This window comes from Equus przewalskii, chromosome 29, assembly GCF_037783145.1.
Source record: "Equus przewalskii isolate Varuska chromosome 29, EquPr2, whole genome shotgun sequence".
Lineage (NCBI taxonomy): Eukaryota > Metazoa > Chordata > Mammalia > Perissodactyla > Equidae > Equus > Equus przewalskii.
In genome coordinates this window covers 35,759,284-35,776,686 of record NC_091859.1, presented here as the reverse complement: position 1 = coordinate 35,776,686, position 17,403 = coordinate 35,759,284, and the positions used below count along the sequence as shown (strand labels likewise).

General features: G+C 59.2%; 1 protein-coding gene and 1 long non-coding RNA gene across 4 annotated transcripts in view; one reads left to right on the top strand and one right to left on the bottom strand.

Moving 5' to 3' along the window:
* The window catches only part of LOC139080189 (uncharacterized), a 46,651-nt gene extending 44,588 nt beyond the window's left edge, over positions 1 to 2,063 (bottom strand). For 2 of the 3 annotated variants that reach the window (XR_011534476.1, XR_011534474.1), the window contains exon 1: positions 1,851 to 2,001. This is a non-coding gene — a long non-coding RNA (uncharacterized lncRNA). Of the gene's footprint in view, positions 1 to 912; positions 1,069 to 1,850 lie in introns of all 3 variants that reach the window. The other variant, XR_011534475.1, reaches the window with a different exon arrangement.
* A 1,405-nt stretch (positions 2,064 to 3,468) lies between these two features.
* On the top strand, positions 3,469 to 15,755 carry SOX10 (SRY-box transcription factor 10). The gene is made up of 4 exons (XM_070599206.1): positions 3,469 to 3,832; positions 4,322 to 4,830; positions 9,437 to 9,705; positions 12,460 to 15,755. Exons 2-4 carry the CDS (start codon positions 4,400 to 4,402, stop codon positions 13,161 to 13,163), a joined length of 1,404 nt encoding a protein of 467 aa, XP_070455307.1. The 5' UTR covers positions 3,469 to 3,832; positions 4,322 to 4,399; the 3' UTR covers positions 13,164 to 15,755.
* The last annotated feature ends 1,648 nt before the right edge of the window (positions 15,756 to 17,403 follow it).

The following is a 17,403-nucleotide window of genomic DNA, read 5'->3' as shown; positions in this document are numbered from 1 at the left end:
GGCCTCCGGCTGTGGGGTCCAGAGCCCTGGTCCCCTGCCCCTCCTTGGAGATTTTGGGCCCTGCAGGGGGTCATCACAGCCTCACGGCTCCAGAGACCCCAGTAAGGGAGAGCAAGGCCTCCCAGGAAGTTTCAAAAAGTAAACACGTCTGGACTCCATCCCTAGAAACTCAGAATTAGCCAGTCTGCGGTGGGATCCCGGGTTCAGCATTTTTTTTTAACTCTACACATGACTCTAAAGTGCAGCAAGAACTAGAGCCAACGCTCTAGGCCTGGGAGCTCGGCAGGCCCCACTCCAGGCCCGCAGAGGGGGAGCCGGGTGATTCTGCGCACGTTTATGTGGAGAGGGACTGTCCTAGGCCAACCCTGACTTCACAGATCAGCATGGAAGGCCCCCTGGAGTGTGCGGGAGGCGGGCGGTGTGTGTTAGAGGCCCTGGGAGGGGCACAGGCCTGAGGAAGGAGTGAGAGGACCGCCTGGCCCAGCAGGTCTCACCCACACATGCCTAGAGATGGAAAGGGGCTTTCCCAGTGTCCCCTCCTCTGGTCCTCAGCCCTGCCCACTGAGGGAGTCAGGAAAAGAGTCTCATGCCCCACTAAGGAAACTGAGGCTGGGGCAGAGATTCAACTTGGCCAGCACCACGGGTCGCCCCTGCATGGCCCCTGGCTCTATGGGACAGCAGATTTCCCATCTCCTCTCAGTGGGTCCTGGGAGGCAGGCAAGGAGGGACGTGATCCACCCCAGGTGACAGATGAGGGGCTGGGCCCAGGGCAGGGAATCAAGGGTGGGGCCTTCCACAAAGCAGAACCAGGGCCCTAGGAAGAAGACTCAGGGACCCAAAGGGTTAAGGGTCAGTGGTGACCCTAAGCAGCTGTGCCAGGCAGGGTCATCGGGGGCTTCACGTTTGACTCACAGAATTTCACTCACTCTCCTCCTTTCGGGGGCCCGTCTGAGGAGTATATCTGGGACCAGCCTCCACAGAACCAGGTTGGATCCCAGGAAAACTCTGCTGCTCAGCCCAGGAAGGCAGCCTGGATCTCCACCGTCAGCCTCACGCTTGGGGCCCTCTCTGTCAGGGAGAGATGGCAGGCCACAGAGTCCACCTGTCACCACAGCTCACCGAGGATGGGCAGATTGGATTGGGGGGTACGGTAAGGGGGTCGCCAGCATCCTTGGGGAAGGGGACCCCTCCCACCCCAAGCAGGGAAGGGAACAGAAGGTGGCGCTGGCCCACCTGGTTGTTCTAAGGGCAGAGGCCCCCTGCCTTCACACAGGACCCCACGCCCTCTCCAAACTCCCTGCTCTGCAGGGATGACTATGGGTCCTTCACCTCCCCTGCTGGAGAAGGCTGGGCCCCCAGGGCCTGGGATGGGATGGAGATCACAGTTGCCAGCCTGGTGGGAGTGGTTCACAGCAGGGGTCCCCTAGCCCTGGGCCTCTGACAGCCTTCCCCTACACCCCTGCAGGCCCACCTGCCTCATCAGCACCTCTCAACAGAAGCCTGAGCACAGCACTGAGGAGACAGGCGGAGCGAGGGAGAGAGAGACAGAGGGAGGGGAAGAGAGAGGTCCCCTCTGTCCAGCGTGGCTTCTCCACAGACCGAGAGCACCCACTGCCACCCCCACCCCCATCCTGGCACAGCTGGGCCAAAGAGGGTAAGGGAGGAGGCGGGGAGTCGGAGAGGGAGCTGTGGGACCCCACACTCGGCTTCCTACGCTGGGCCCTCTCCCTCCACAGCCACCCCTCCCTGCCCTAGGGGGTCTCAGGCCAAATCACAGACACCACAGGGAGCAGGGAGGCCCTTCCCTCAAAGAGGAGGAACCAAGGGGTGAAGGGTGAATGGGGACCCACCGGGATCGAGAGATGCCAGGCAGGCGGGCAGCGGGCGGGCAGCAGCGGGTGTCGGAGACTGCTGCGGGCAGCCGGACACAAGCAGCTGGATGCTCGTCCCTCCGTCCCTCTGTCCATCCAGGGCGGCTCCTCTCTGGGCGGTTCTGAGGCCGGGCGGACGCTGTTAAAAAGCTTTTTATGTGTGTGTGTGTTAATCACATGATTGCCGTTCACCTGTATTTCGAACAAAGACAGCTCACTGTTTCAAGGCCCCGAACAAGAGTCTGGGCACAGGGAAGAGAAGGGAGGCGGGGGGAGGAGGGTTGGCAGCGCCGGGGGTGGCGTCGAGGAAAACTGGGGGGAGATTGTCCAAGGCCGGCAAGCGAGAGAAAGAGAAAACCCTTATCAAACTCCTAATTCACTGGGCTCCGAGGCCCCAGACACACTGGCCCGATTGTCTGGCTGGTTGTGTGTGTGAGCATGTGTGTGTGTGTGTTCCAATGTCCGCTCCCCCCACCCCCAACATGCCTTCGCCTCGTGTGACTACCTCATTGTGTCCCATTACCCACCCCCCTCCACCCCCTTGGCCTTTCCCAAGTATGAGGCCTTGCCTGGACCCCCTTTCCAGCCCGACTCCAGACAGGACTCCCTTGGGGTGGGCCTGGGGCCTTGCCCAGCTGCTGAGAGGCTCAGAACCATAGGTGGTGGCCAACTCGGCCCAGGCTCCATCTGTCCCTCCATGCAAGCCCCCACCTCTGCCTCGACACCCTCCCTCCCGTTGAGAAGAGAGAGGGGCTGTGACCTTTGGAGGAGAGACCTAGGAAAGAGGAGAGAAGAAGCCCTGGGTGATGGGCACGACAGAATAAGGGGAGGGGTCACCCAGCTGGGGAGGGGGGGCTGAGGGAGAAGTGGGCAGAGAGGAGGAAGAGGGGGATAGGGCAACTCCCCACTCTTTCTTGGGGTTGGGGAGGGGGAACTTCATGACAACCAGGACTGGGGACTCCTCCCACCAAGAGAGTGTAAACCTAGTGTAGAGAGAGTTGGGTGCCAGGAATTGGGGCCCCAGAAGCCTTTCAGACCTACCTGGGGAGGCCCCCTGGCCCAGCCCCATGCCCAGCCTCTGGGAACTTCAACCCTGTCTCTCTACCTTGAGCCAGCCTAGCCCTTCTGAGTGCCGGGTGTCTGGTGAGAGGGGAGCAGGGCTCCAGCCAGGGCATCTGCACTGGGCAGGGGGTGTCTGGCTGGCCCCTGCCTCAGCAGGTACGGACCTATGTTCTCTCTCTCTCACCCTAAGTTGAGGCAGAGAGGGCAGCCGGGTGTGGGTAGGAGGCAGAGTGAGACAGGGTGAAGCAGCGCCTGGCCGCAGGCACTCAATAAGGCACTCAACAAGATGTCTTAAGTGAAGCCACACAAGTCGACAGGCCACTCACCTGCCTTCTTCTCATCCCTTCCCAATCCTTTGCCAACTGCCCATCCTGCCACCTGAGGCAGAGGTTGAGGGTCCCAGTTGGGCCCAATTTTCCTCCAAGGAACAGGTTCTGACTCTGCCCACCTGCATCCCTTGGCTTTCCTGGCCTGACCATCCCCACCCCTCCGCCTCCCCTAAGCCCAGGCCTCAAGACCAGCTTGGGACAGCCGCACAGCGAGCTGGGGTGGGGGCTGGCAGAGGAGCCCTGAGTGTTGGGGATGAAGGCAGGCGCTGGAGGCTCCACCTTCTGCCCTTCCCTCCCTCCCCTCCCCCTCCCCCTCTCCCCCTCCTTCCTTCCCCAGCCCTCGGCAGCAGCTCAGCGCTCAGTCAGTCTCAGGCTGTCCGGCCAGGGTGGTTGGTGGTGAGGATTCAGGCTCCGTCCTGACGAGGCCGTGGCCTGTGGCTCAGGGCCCCCCAGCCCTTCCCTTCCAACCCACCAGCGTCACCCCCCAGCCCCGAGCTGGACCGCACACCTTGGGACACGGTTTTCCACTTCCTAAGGACGAGTCCCAGACTGGAGGAGAGGTCCGAGGAGGTGAGTGAGTGCGCAGCCCGCTCCTCCGCTCCTCCCTTCCCGGGCCCAGGCCTGGACCCTGCTGTGGGGCGTGGGGTGGAGGGAGGCTGACACCGCATCTGCCCCCACCAGCTCCTCCAGACCCGTCAGGGGCAGGCGGCAGGAAAGACGAAAGGTGAGAGAAAAGGTGGGAAATTCCAGGAGCCAGGATTAGAGCAGGATAAAGAGTCCGTTTTTCTTCCTTTCCATCAACAAACCTCCACCCAAAAGGAGGTTTAAAAAAACCCAAACCCACCCACACCAAGAGACGGTTGGGACCAGGTGGTGGGAAGACGCAGAGGCGGGAGCTAGGAGGCCGAGCCAGGGTCTGGCATGTGCGCGGGCCCCAGGCTGCAACGAGTCCAGAGGGAACAGGGCGGGCGCCACCTCGGGGCTGTGCCCGCGTCGCGTCCCGGGCGGCCCTCGGGGCTGCGCGCAAGGCCGCTCCATCACGCCCTCCTTCCCGTCCAGGTGGGCGTTGGACTCTTCGCGAGGACCCCGGCGGCGGGCCCCGGGGAGGCGGCCGAGGTGGCAGCGGCCGGGGGCGACATGGCGGAGGAGCAGGACCTCTCCGAGGTGGAGCTGAGCCCCGTGGGCTCCGAGGAGCCCCGCTGCCTGTCCCCGGGGAACGCGCCTTCGCTGGGGCCCGACGGCGGGGGCGGCGGCGGATCGGGCCTGCGAGCCAGCCCGGGGCCCGGAGAGCTGGGCAAGGTCAAGAAGGAACAGCAGGACGGCGAGGCGGACGATGACAAGTTCCCCGTGTGCATCCGCGAGGCCGTCAGCCAGGTGCTGAGCGGCTACGACTGGACGCTGGTGCCCATGCCGGTGCGCGTCAACGGCGCCAGCAAGAGCAAGCCGCACGTCAAGCGGCCCATGAACGCCTTCATGGTGTGGGCGCAGGCGGCGCGCAGGAAGCTGGCCGACCAGTACCCGCACCTGCACAACGCCGAGCTCAGCAAGACGCTGGGCAAGCTCTGGAGGTGAGCGCCCCGACCCGCCTCCGGGGGGCTCCCGGGCCCTCTCGCTGGGGTAGAGTCGGGCTGCACGGGCACTGCCCGGACCCTGCTCCCGGGGGCAGCCACCTCCTTGCTGTCACCGGAGCCACGGCGTGGGCAGCGGGCCCGCCCCTCCCCCACAGGTGGCCCCCTGGGGTTGCGCTGGCTCAGAGCTCCCACGGCCTAGGCCCGGCTCCCCACCTGGGGCAGTGGGCTGGAAGGCGCCCCCTCGTGGCTGGAATTCTGTCGGTGGCAGGCGGTAGGGCCTGGGCTTCTTCCTGGAGGAGTGAAGGCGGGCGCGAGGGCTGGGTGGCGGAGGATCCCACACCACAGGCCTTCGCTAACCGCTTCCCCACAGGCCCGCACACTCGGGGGGCCGCTGCCACGCTTCCAGTGGTCAGGAGCGTGCGGGGAAACGCTTGGAAAAGAACGGAAGGCCTGGCTGGAGAGGCAGGGAAACTGAGGCAGCCAGATGGAGAACTGGGGGCAGTTCAAGGGAAACAAGGAATTCAGACAGGAGTCGTTGAAAGAGTGAGGGATGGAGAACTGGCCCAGGGTCCTGTCCTATCCCAGCTGCCTTCACTGTGCCTTCCTGACCCCACCCTCCCTCAGACAGGGGCTTCTTCATCCCCCAGGGAAGGGGACACCCAGAAAGAAGCCTCCCCCTCCGACCCCGTCCCAGCGCTGCCAGGCTTGTCTCTCTGTCCCTCCCTCTCCCAGTCCGGCGCCATCTTCTTTTCCAGGGCCCCACCCAGCGCTGAGTAACCTCCTACCCCTCCAGCCGCGGAGCTGGAGCTGAGCACCCTGGCCGGGAGGAAAGCTGGGCCCCCTTCCTACTAGGGTTCCTCAGAGCCTCAGTTCCCTGGGACCAGCCCAAACCTCTGGGGAAAACATCTCCTCAAGGAGGAACTCCGCCACCCTCCCCTCAACTTTGGGGCTCAGCCTGGCCCCCTTCCGGGATATGTCGAGCAGGGTGAGCCTCCACCCCCAGAATCCTTGGCAGCTCCCAAAGACTACAGGGGCTGCAGGAGATGAGCGCCTGATTCCCCACTAGACTGCCCAAGAGAGCCCAGAAAGGCAAAGGGGCCACAGAGGCCATGTAACAGCTGGTGGCAGAGCCAGGGCCAGAACTAGGTCTCCTGACTCTTTGTCCAGCGGTCTTCCCTACACCATCCTTGGTGACAGCAGTGGGTCACCCCGTCACTCTAAGATGTGGTCAGGAGGTTGTGAGGGTGGGGGCAGAGAAGAAGAGAGCAGAAGTGAGGCGCCCCTGGGTTTCAGAAAGTTTGGGCTTTATCTGAGGAGCCTGCTTCCCTCCCCTGCCGGCTCCCAGCACAGTGGAGACTGGATGTAGAAGGCCAAAAGCTTAAAGTGGTGGAAGGAGCAGGGGGGCCCCAAGAGAGCCAGAGGGATTCCCATCCAGCCCCCTGGCCCCGTCCTTGCTGAGTGTTTGCTGAAGGCCTGGTGCCCTTGCCCTCCACCTCCCAGCCCTTAGCGCTCTGCTCATCCTTGGCAGGCCCTAGGCTCAGTGGACAGCCTGCTGCAAGCACCCAGCGGGTCCAGCTCTACCCAAGAACAGAGGTCGAAGCTAGCTCCTCTGCCCAAGGTCCATCCACACCCGGATAGGGCTCAGCCCAGGCCAGTACCCTTGGTGCTGTGGGACGCAGAAGAGCAAGTGAGAGGCAGGCAACCAGCAGGGAGACAGATGGGCAGACAGAGCAGGCCATGGGGACAATAAGCAGGCCACAACGCAAGCCCAATGACAGCATCCCACCACCTCTATTGCCCAGGATTTAAGATTGGACTCTCCACTGTCCCTGGCCCTCTTCCCCCAGGCCAGAACCCTGCGCTTGGGCTCCCTTGGGAGGATTTGTTCCTGGGCACCGCTCAAGCTGTGCACACAGAGGCCCAGGGTGCCCCCCAGGGGCCAATCTGGGATGGGGCAGTCTGGAGAGCAGGCACTGCTTGCTCAGGACCCAGCCCCGGGGAGAAGAGTGGTGGGCAATGGCACAGAGCAAAGGCTCTTCCACCAGGTGGGCAGGGCCCTGGGATCCTGGGTGGTGGCCCTGAGAGGCATCTGGATATGGGCTGGGCTGGCCAGTCTCTCCAGGGGTCCTCCTGAAATACCCCAGGCTCATGACTCCCAGGCCATCAGAAAGGGGGATGGTTAGGTAGGCAGAACTGAAAAGCAGAGGCCCTAAACCTGAAAAGAGAAAGACATGCAGACGTGTGGTATGCTGGAAGTGGGTTGGGGTCAGACATACCAGCGTCCAGGTCCTGGCTCCTACGTGGCTGCGTGCTTCAACTGTCACACAAACCTTCGGTGCCCGCCTAGGAATGACTGTTAGATGCTGATCCGGTGCTGGTTGGATGTTGGTTGACCAACCTGCAAAGAATAACTAGAGCCTAGAGACTCAAGGGGGTCACAGGCTGGAGTCTCTCCTGACCCCCAGGCCACCAGGCCCCTTCCCTGACAGGAGGAGCATATGGAGAAGCAGCCGGTGCCCCACCTTGGGAGCCCCTCAGTTGGGGTTTCCAGTTTGGGTGTGGAACCAGCCTACCCTCTGCCCGCCCCTATTCCAAACCTTAAAGACCCAGAGGACAGAGGTGAAGTGAAGGTACAGATGAGAACTGGGTTTGCAGTTAGAGCTGTGGGTGACATCAGGGAGGGGGGACAGTGTTGAGTGAGGGCCAGTGCTGGAGTCAAGATTAAACTTGAGATTGGGCCTCCGTGGTGGGGCAGGATGGGTCTGGGGTTAGGAGAGAGCCTGAACAGAGCTGAGGGTAGTCTGGATGAGGCTGGGCCTGGGGCTGGAGGTGGGGTTGGCCATCTGCAGCCCATGAGGGACCAGGCTGAGGTTAGGGCTGGGGCCAGGGCTGGTGGTGCCCCCCACCCCCACCCCACACTGGTGTTAGGTTTCTGTTGAGGTTAGGGTACTGCTGGGAATTAGATGGGAGGCGGCAGTAGTGTACAGTGTTGGGATCTTCACCCTCTTCTGGCCTTTGTCCCCGTTCAGCGCCCCCTGCCATTTTCTTGCTCATTCACACCCAGTTGCCAGCTAGACAGCACAGGGAAGGTTTGGGTGGGAGAGGGAGCTCAGGTCCCCAGCCATCCCAGGAGCCTCTGTGTTGGGGCCCACGGCTGGCTGAGCCTGCTCTGCACGCTCATGTGCAGCCCCCCCACCAACACACACACACATTTGGGGCTGCCCCACCCACTACCCTGAGCCCAGTGGCCTGGCTGGGAGGCATGGCTCGGGGGAGGAAGCATCCCACTCTGTGACCCCCAAGGTCCTGCTCTGGGGTCTCCATCCCATCACTCAGCTAGACGGACCCTTGGAGAAAGCTGGGCCAAGGCTGGGCTTGGGCGGCCTTGGGGGAGGGGGTAGTGGGGGAGGCTAAGCCGCAGAGGAATGCTGCTGCCGGCTAGGAGGTGCCTGGTGTGACCACCCCCTCCCGTCCTGGGCAGGCAGGGCTCCGTCTTCTGCTGACTGGGGGAAGAGGGCACCTACTAGGGGGCGGGGGCAGCTGGAGAGAGAGGCCCTTTGGGCAGCGGGACAGAGCTGCTCCCACAGAGTCCCTTATATCTAGGACTCTGCGAGTCTGTGTTTGTTCCCCTCAGCTCCCTCTGCAAGGTACCCACCCTCCCCTCCTTACCCTGGGGCAGCCAAGCGTTGAACACCCCCTTCCCCGCTCCAGCCCTGCCCTGGAGCTGGAGTTGAGTGGGCAGGGGCACTGCCTTCAGGGCTTCCCTCCACTGGCTGGTCTCAGGGACTGCAGAGAGGGTCTGTCTGCGCTGTCCCAGGGTCCAGGAAGACCATCCAGCTTCCTCTACCCTCTGTCACTCCCTGGACAAGGAGCTATGATGCCCCCCAGGAGGCAGTGCCCCCACATAGTGAAGAAGATTCACATCTGCCCCCCTGGTCCCACCACGCTGCAATTCACAAAATCAGTATTCCCGAGTTGAGAGGGCCCGCCCCAAGTCCTCCTGTCCAACTCCCCCGCAAGCAGCATCAGAATGGCACCTCTTTCTCAAGGCGCCCACCCCCCATCCCCAGGCCTGGTGCAAAGTGCTTCCATCCAGCCACACCCAGGAAAGTAGGTATTATCCTAGGTTTTATAGGTGAAGAAACTAAGGCTTAGAGAAGTGACTTGCCCACAGTCACACAGCTAGTAAGTAAAGACTGAGCTCTTCTCCCTCACCGTGCTGCTTCTCTGTTTGCACACCTCCAGTCCCAGGGAGCTCACTCCCTAACAAGGCAGCCAGCTCCACTTGTAGACAGTTTTGACAGTTTTGACTGAAGGAAGCTCTGTGCCCCTCATAAGCTCAATTTCTACTTCTAATTCCATCCTCAGGGGCCGCCAGGAGCAGCAGGCCCCTTCACACCCCAGCCCCCGACAGATGTGGAGGCAGAGATCACAGCCCTCTGAGGCCATTGTTTCTCGGGCCTCGAATCTTCCAGTCCATAAATCAAAGGGCAAGCCCTCAACCAGGCCCTGCCCACTGGGATTCCCACCTCCAGGCCTCATTTCTTCCAGGGAAGACACTCACGCTAGCCCCTCTGCTGTCTCCCCAACTGCCCCACCCCAGGCTGCTGAACGAGAGTGACAAGCGTCCCTTCATTGAGGAGGCTGAGCGGCTCCGGATGCAGCACAAGAAGGACCACCCGGACTACAAGTACCAACCACGGAGGCGGAAGAATGGGAAGGCGGCCCAGGGGGAGGCGGAGTGCCCGGGCGGGGAGGCGGAGCAGGGCGGCGCTGCCGCCATCCAGGCCCACTACAAGAGTGCCCACCTGGACCACCGGCACCCGGGAGAGGGCTCCCCAATGTCAGACGGGAACCCCGAGCACCCCTCAGGTGAGTGCTGGGCTGGGAGCTGGCAGGGGGCTGAGGAAGAGTTGTGGGTGAGGGGAGCTTGGGCTGTGGGAGAGGTGAAGGCTGGAAGGCATGAGACCCTGACACCCCACAACAATCCTGGGCTCTGGGAAGGGCTTGCCAGGCTGTGCGGTTGTCCCAGCTCTGGTGCAGGGCCCAGAGTAAGCTCAGTGGGAACTCAGGTGCCAGGGGAGGTGGCTGGGCAAGAGGGCTGTGGCGGACGGAAGGGGGCACTGCTGCTGGGTGAAGAGGCCAGTTAAGGAGGCCATGGAGGCCAGGGGGCAAGTTGCAACTAGCAAAGTGGGATCAGGATGATTTTGAGGAATGAGAGATCAAATGGAGGAGACACCTCCTGGTCTGATGGGGGAGCCACGGCATGTAATGCTGAGCACAGGCCATGGATGGGCCAGACAGAAGGCATCTTGTTTCATTCTCGTTAATTGAGCATCCGCTGTGTGCCAGGCACGGTGCTAATTGCCGTATGTGTGTTCACTCAGTCTATCACTCTCCGCTGTGAGGAGGCAGCCCCACCACCAGGGCTCGGCCTCACCTGTGTGGCAAGTTACTGTCATCTTACAGAAAACCTAGAGTAACTCAGCTGATGTCTAAGCCCAGACAGCGTGGCTCCGGGGCCTCTGCTGGCACCACAGCTGCCTCGATGGTATTCATAATGTACAGAATGCCGTGCAGGGGTCAGGTACAGGGAGGTCTTCGTGAGCAGAGCTCTGCCTTCAGGAGACATGCCCTGAGCCCTCCTTCGTGCCAGGCCTGGGAGCAGACATGAGGGGCACAAACAAGAAGCTGTGGTCCCTGGTCTCAGGAGCCATGGCCTAGGGGAGGAGCGGGATGACAAGTGAACTAAGCACAGGAAGACGCAAGTGCACACGAAGCCCGTGTGAGACGCAGAGGGGGCCTGACCTCTAGGGAGGAGTCATCCTGTCCATCTAGTCAGGTCTCGAAAAATATCCAGCTACCCGCAAGACTCTGATCAAGGAAGGCTTCCAGAAGAGGCCATGTCTGAGTTTGGTATTGTCTCTGTTTTACTGATAAGGAAACTGGTTAAGAGAAGACAGAGGTTTGTCCAGAGTCACAGCAAGCGACACAGCCAGGATTGAAACCCCAGTCCAGAGCACTTGGCCAGTGCAGGACTCAGCACTGCCTCTGGTCTGATGAAGGAGGCTCAGGCCTGCCCTCAGGGAGCTCCTGGTCTCATGGACCATGGACTGTTCTCTCTCTGATGGGATCCCCAGTCCAGCCCTCCCGCCCCTGCACATGTATGCCTCACCTTCAGAGATTCAGGGACACACATGCCCACCCGCAGACACAGACACACCAGAAGACCCTGGACCATGTACAGATCAACTGTCTCAGAATATAACTGTGGGCATGGCTTTTTCTGAGCCTCTAAGGCCCAGCTCAGCTCCCTGTCCTCAGTGAGACCTTCCCCATGTCCCCAGGGCAGGGTGGGTGGCTTCCTCCGCTGGTCCCCTGAGCCCTCTGCATATCTGTCATCACAGAAGGTCTGGCGCTGCGTGGCTTCCTCCGCTGGTCCCCTGAGCCCTCTGCATATCTGTCATCACAGAAGGTCTGGCGCTGCCCTTTAGTCGTGTGTAGGTCTCTGGATTTCCCCCTAGACTATGGGCTTCTGAAGACAGGGACCCATTTTATTTACGTTTGTATGCCCTGCACCTGGCACAGTGCCTGGCACTTAGCAGTGCCCCCTAAGTATTTGCTGAATGAATATGTGAATGAGAAAATGGACAGACAAGGGAACAGGGGTGGAGCAAGTTAGTTATCTAAGTGCTCTCCTGAGCAAGAGGGCAGGCAGCACAGCACAGTGTGATGGGCACTGGGGGCATGGCCAGTGGGACTGGGTCAGAGGCAACGTTTGCTGGAGTAAGGGGCATTTGAGCTAGCCTTGGGAGGAGGGATGGGGTTGGAAGGGACACATGGCTGTTGAGGGGCCAGGGCCAGAGGAGGCACAGGCAAGCCAGCCAAAGTGAAACAGAGGAGTTAAGAGTGGCAAGGGTAGGTGACATCAGCAAGAGCGACCAGCAGAGGCCGAGTGTGCCCTGCAGAGAGAGCAGGCGAGCGCAGACCAACAGGCCAGTGCCCCTCGGATCAGTAGCAAAGGAAGAATGGGAACTGGGAGGGAAGCCAACTTTAGCTGATGTGGGAAAGAACTTTCCAACAGGAAAGGTTTTTCAAAATGAAGCAGGCCCCTCCAGGAGGTGAGTGACAGAGGGGAGTCCTGCTCTGGGTGGGAGGCAAGACCCATCCCTAAGATTTGGGAATTTCATAAACAACTGGAGACCAACCCAAAACCATTATATAAATGAATGCCAACTCAGGCTGCCCAAACATGTGAAATTTACAAGGTCACATGGTAGGGAGGCCCTTAGCCTCCAGAAGGCCTCTTGTCTGAAGGTGAACCATCAGAATCCAGAAGCCTTGGACTTTGTTTCTCATTTTTTTTTTTTTTTTTAAAGATTTTATTTTTTCCTTTTTCTCCCCAAAGCCCCCCGGTACATAGTTGTGTATTCTTCGTTGTGGGTTCTTCTAGTTGTGGCATGTGGGACGCTGCCTCAGCGTGGTCTGATGAGCAGTGCCATGTCCGCGCCCAGGATTCGAACTAACGAAACACTGGGCTGCCTGCAGTGGAGTGCATGAACTTAACCACTCGGCCACGGGGCCAGCCCCTGTTTCTCACTTTTTCTCTGTCTCCTTTCCACCCAGGTCAGAGCCATGGCCCACCCACTCCTCCAACCACCCCAAAGACAGAGCTGCAGTCGGGCAAGGCAGACCCCAAGCGGGATGGGCGCTCCATGGGGGAGGGCGGGAAGCCTCATATCGACTTCGGCAACGTGGACATCGGTGAGATCAGCCACGAGGTAATGTCCAACATGGAGACCTTTGATGTGGCTGAGTTGGACCAGTACCTGCCGCCCAATGGGCACCCAGGCCATGTGGGCAGCTACTCAGCAGCTGGCTATGGGCTGGGCAGTGCCCTGGCTGTGGCTAGTGGACACTCTGCCTGGATCTCGAAGCCGCCAGGCGTGGCTCTGCCCACGGTCTCGCCACCTGGGGTGGATGCCAAAGCCCAGGTGAAGACGGAGACCGCGGGGCCCCAGGGGCCCCCGCACTACACCGACCAGCCATCCACCTCGCAGATCGCCTACACCTCCCTCAGTCTGCCCCACTATGGCTCCGCCTTCCCCTCCATCTCGCGCCCCCAGTTTGACTACTCTGACCATCAGCCCTCAGGACCCTATTACGGCCATTCGGGCCAGGCCTCTGGCCTCTACTCGGCCTTCTCCTACATGGGGCCCTCGCAGCGGCCCCTCTACACGGCCATCTCTGACCCCAGCCCCTCAGGGCCCCAGTCCCACAGCCCCACACATTGGGAGCAGCCAGTATATACGACGCTGTCTCGGCCTTAAAGGGGGCCCTGTCACCACAGCCCTGCCTGGCCTCTCTGGGTAGCACATCCCTTCCCCCAGCCCTTGCGCCCTGTTTCTCGCCCATCTCAGGCCTGGTGGTGGCTGTGGAAGAGGCTGGAGAGGCTGACAGCTGAGGGAAGGCTTTCTGTCTGGTTCACAGCCTTTGATGATCCCACCCCATCCTATCCAGGCTCCAACCCAGGCAAGGCCCTGGGCTACTAGGCTGGGCAGAGGAGAAGGAGGTTGATCGTTGCCCCTAGACTGAAAGATGAGGGGCTGCACCTTCCCCCCAGGAATGACCCTCGATCCCAGGACCTGAGAAGGACCCGCTCATCCTCCTCTGGGAGGAGGGGAAAGCATCTAGGGTTGGATGGGAACCAGAGGCCTTGCCACTCCTGTGCCCGTGTCTGCTCTTGCATGGAGAATGAGGGGTCTGACATAACCATGCCACCTGTGCCACATGCCTAAGAGCAAGGCCAACCAGAGACCTGCATCATTGCCTAGAGCAGACTACATCTGCCCCTCGGGCTGAGGACAACTTTGAACACCCTCGGCGGGTATAGGGCTGGGGTGGGGGCTCAGAGGGAGGTCTCATCCCCTCAGTGCCCCTTCCCCTCCTGAACACAGGAGGGAATTGGCACAGAGGTCCCCAGATCCAATTCTGTGCCAATAGCCTCATTCTTTGTCTTACTGAGAAAGACAGCCCCCTTCCTACTCCACTACAACCTCCCAGACCATGAGGGGTATCCCAGGAAGCGAGGAGGCAGGGGCTCCAGGAAAGGATTCCCAGACAATTCACGGAGCCTTCCTCCTGGGCTCCTCGCCAACTCCCTCTTCCCTCATCAGGCTCTGTGGCCCCTGCTCTGTCAGCCCCAACTCCTTGGGCTTCCCAGAGAGTTACAGCTGCTCAGGCCCAAACCCTCGGCTCCAGTAGGAGACGCAGGGCCCAGCCCCCAGGTTGCTGGCAGCAGGCTGAAGACACTAAACTCCTGATGTGTACATTCTGCCCTGGCCTTTTGCCCTTTGCCTCCCAGTGGTATTTGAATAAAGTATGTAGCTCTGTCTGCCCCTATTTTCCTGTTCTGCATCCCCCTCGATCCACATGTAATGCATTACTGCTCCCCTCTTATTTATCTCAGTAGCTTCCTCTCCCCTCTCCCCTCCCCTAGCTCCTCCAGCCCCTATTAACTCTGCATTAAGCATTCCACATAATAAAATTAAAGGTTCCAGTTACTGCTTGGTGGGCCTGACCTGGCCTGTCTCTTGGTCTCATCCCTGTACCAGTGCTTCCTCAAATGCTTTCTGGAAGTAGCTAGAGGTAGAATGCAAAGGACAGATAATCCAAAGTTCTCCTCTCTCCCTAAGAAGGTGGGGGTGATGCAGTGGGTCAGGACAACTGGCATCACAGTGGGGTCGGTCTGTGCTAGGGACTGAGGCCTCAGACAGGAGCTCTTCCCCAGCCCAGCTGTGCCCACACTGCAGGTGGGCCACTCCCTGGCTCAAGCTGGAACTCAGTGAGAGTGCCGTCCAAGCAGCCTCTGTGCTCATCCAACAGAGAGGGGGCCTTGCAAAGAATTCAAGGGAGCAGTCCACTCCAGGATCTAGCCGAGACCTGAGAGCAGCTGCCCATGTCTAAGTGTAAAGGAAGAATGGCAGACGTGCAATCTAATCCTTCACAGCTTGCTCCCCAAGAGCTCTTTCCTCAGCAGAACTCCAACCTGCATTCGGGGGCCAGGAGCCACTCCACCTCAGGGACAGGGGAAATCTCTTCACCACCTGCTCCACTGATGGACAGCTCCAGTGGTTGGACATCCTTCCTTATACCCAGCTCATAACAACCGTAGTAGCTGCCATGTAGCAAGTGCTCCCTGGCCAAGTGCTTTGTTATCAGGCCTATGAAGGAGTGGGTCAGACCGTCAGCTCCATTTTCCAGATGGGGAACTGATGCTTTGAGAGGTTGATGCTAAGTGCTGGTGCCAGAATTTGAAGGCAGCTCTGACGCCAAAGCTAGCGCTCTTAACCATCATCTCTTCCACCTGTCCATTGTTTGCCAGCCCTACTTCCACTTTTAATCTGAAGTGATGCTTCCCTCACTGCTCCAGATCAGCATCGCCAGCTCCATTACCCGTTTCTTCTAGCTGTGGGCTCCAGCCCCTCACCTCCTAGTCAGGACCTGGGGTAGGGCGGGGAGCACCAAGAACCAGCGCAGGCCTCCAGGGTGGCCAAACTCCCATCTCGAAGCTGCATCGTGTGAGCTTTTCAGGCAACCTCGCCAACACTGCTGGCTGCCATGAAGCTTAGTCTAAGTGCAAACCCCTGCTCTTGTAGACAATATCTCTGCCAAGTCAGATCACCCTAAAACTGTATATAAGCTGTTTTCTGGTGTTGTGTTTATTTTGTTGTGTTGTAGATAAATGCAGGATTTTATACTGATCTTTAACAGATTTCATCTTGTTGGATTTGACCATTTCCCCACTTGTATTAAATCTTTTGGAATTCTGAATCCAACTTATTAGCTCTCCTTCTGAGCTTTATGTATCTGCAAACTTGAATATCCTCATTCAAGTCACTAATAAAAAAGGTTGAAATCAAGAGGGACAGGCCCTGTGTACACCACTAAATACCTCTCCACCATCAATTCTATTATCTTACTCTTAGGAGAAAACTGTCCAATCAATTATGAATCTATCTAATTACACCATCATGAAGTGCAAACTTCTCCACCAGAGCCGGATGGAAAGACTGCCTGATGTCTTGCTGAAATGAAGATTCGCTCTATCTGTGGCATTCCTCCCACCTACCAGACCAGTAACCACTGAAAAAGGAAATTTGTTTCATTTGGTGATATTCTTACAAACCCTACGCTAGCTCCTGGATCTCCTCTTTATTATCTAAGTGTTTTCAAATATGCAATAACCTATTCTGGAATTTTGTTAGGGATCAATCAGTACTAATCTTATGTGCTCCTAATTGTTAGAACCCACCCTTTCCCCTCTACTGAAAAGCAGGACATTAGTCCATTTCCAGTCTGTTCGCTGCTCCTGCTCTCAGTGGGACTGGGGACATGGAGCTAGCAGGGCAGGAGGAAGGAGCTACATCAAAAAGACGGACCCACCACCTCCAAGACCCTACACCTCATGAGATCCACTGGGATGTCACTGGGGATACAGGAGGAGGGGAAATGCCTGAGAGGACAAATGACCCCAGAGGAGTCAGAAAACCTGGCTTGTGCTCATCCTAGACCCAAGGTTCCGGATGTGCTCGGACCTCAGTAAGGTAGTGGCTTCACATGTAAAGAGAGAAGGGGCCAGGTGTTTCTGGAGAGGATGGAAGAGACCATGCCCACGACTGGCCAGCTCAGTAGCAAGGGACTGACTCCCTGAAAGAGGAGCAGAATGGGAAGGGGGAGGTGGGAAGAAAACACCCCTTTCTCCATCTCCCTTACACCCTATCCCCTAAGGGTTAACCCCCTACTGCCTCTCCCAGCCCCTTCTCTCCTCCCCCCGCCAAACCCCATCTCCCTTTAATCACATCTGATACTGAGCGGCCCAGCAGGAACAAAGAGACCATTTAGAGAAACGGGGCCGAGAAAGTGACCCCCGCACTCTGGGGCGGCCGCCTGGATGCCAGCACAAAGGCGGCATTTCAGAGCTGAAATTTCAGCACCCAACTTGATTAAAGGATTCCACAGGCTTGGAGGAGGGCGGAAGGGGGTGCGAAGCGCACTGCTCCCTGAATTAACCCTTCTCCAGAGCAGCAAACACCCCTCCCATGCCTGTGGATGCTCATCATTCCCACCATGTCCAGGGTGCACCCACCCCGGGGACCTGCCTCCTGGAGAGGTCCAAGAAGCGCAACTCCTCCTCTTCCCAGAAGGGGAGCTGACAGTGGAATGGAGGGCAAGGCTGGACCATTCAGGCCACCAATATGCCCTCTGTCTCTTGATGTCTATATACACCCTCTCCCTGTCCCTCGAGGGAGAGAGGAACTGTGATTGGTCTTAGTGCAGGTGGGTAAGCAGGGTGGAGAAGAGAACAGGACCTATTAGAACCTAGGGCAGAGGAAGGGGAGCTCCAGTCCTGATTCAACGTCACATCTTAAACCCAGGAGCCCTGCTTCCCTGCCCACTGTCATCCCAGCACCCATCCCAGTCAAGGCCTTGGAGGATCATGAGCCCCACACAGAAGGGAAAGGCCATCTTCCAGAGGGTGGGAAGGAGAGGGTATGCGTGTGGCAGACC

Coding starts and splice junctions, on each gene's coding strand:
- SOX10 (XM_070599206.1), top strand. CDS start 4,400: ATGGCGGAGGAGCAGGACCTCTCCGAGGTGGAGCTGAGCCCCGTGGGC. Junction 4,831..9,436: donor ACGCTGGGCAAGCTCTGGAG/GTGAGCGCCCCG, acceptor GCCCCACCCCAG/GCTGCTGAACGAGAGTGACA. Junction 9,706..12,459: donor GAACCCCGAGCACCCCTCAG/GTGAGTGCTGGG, acceptor CTTTCCACCCAG/GTCAGAGCCATGGCCCACCC.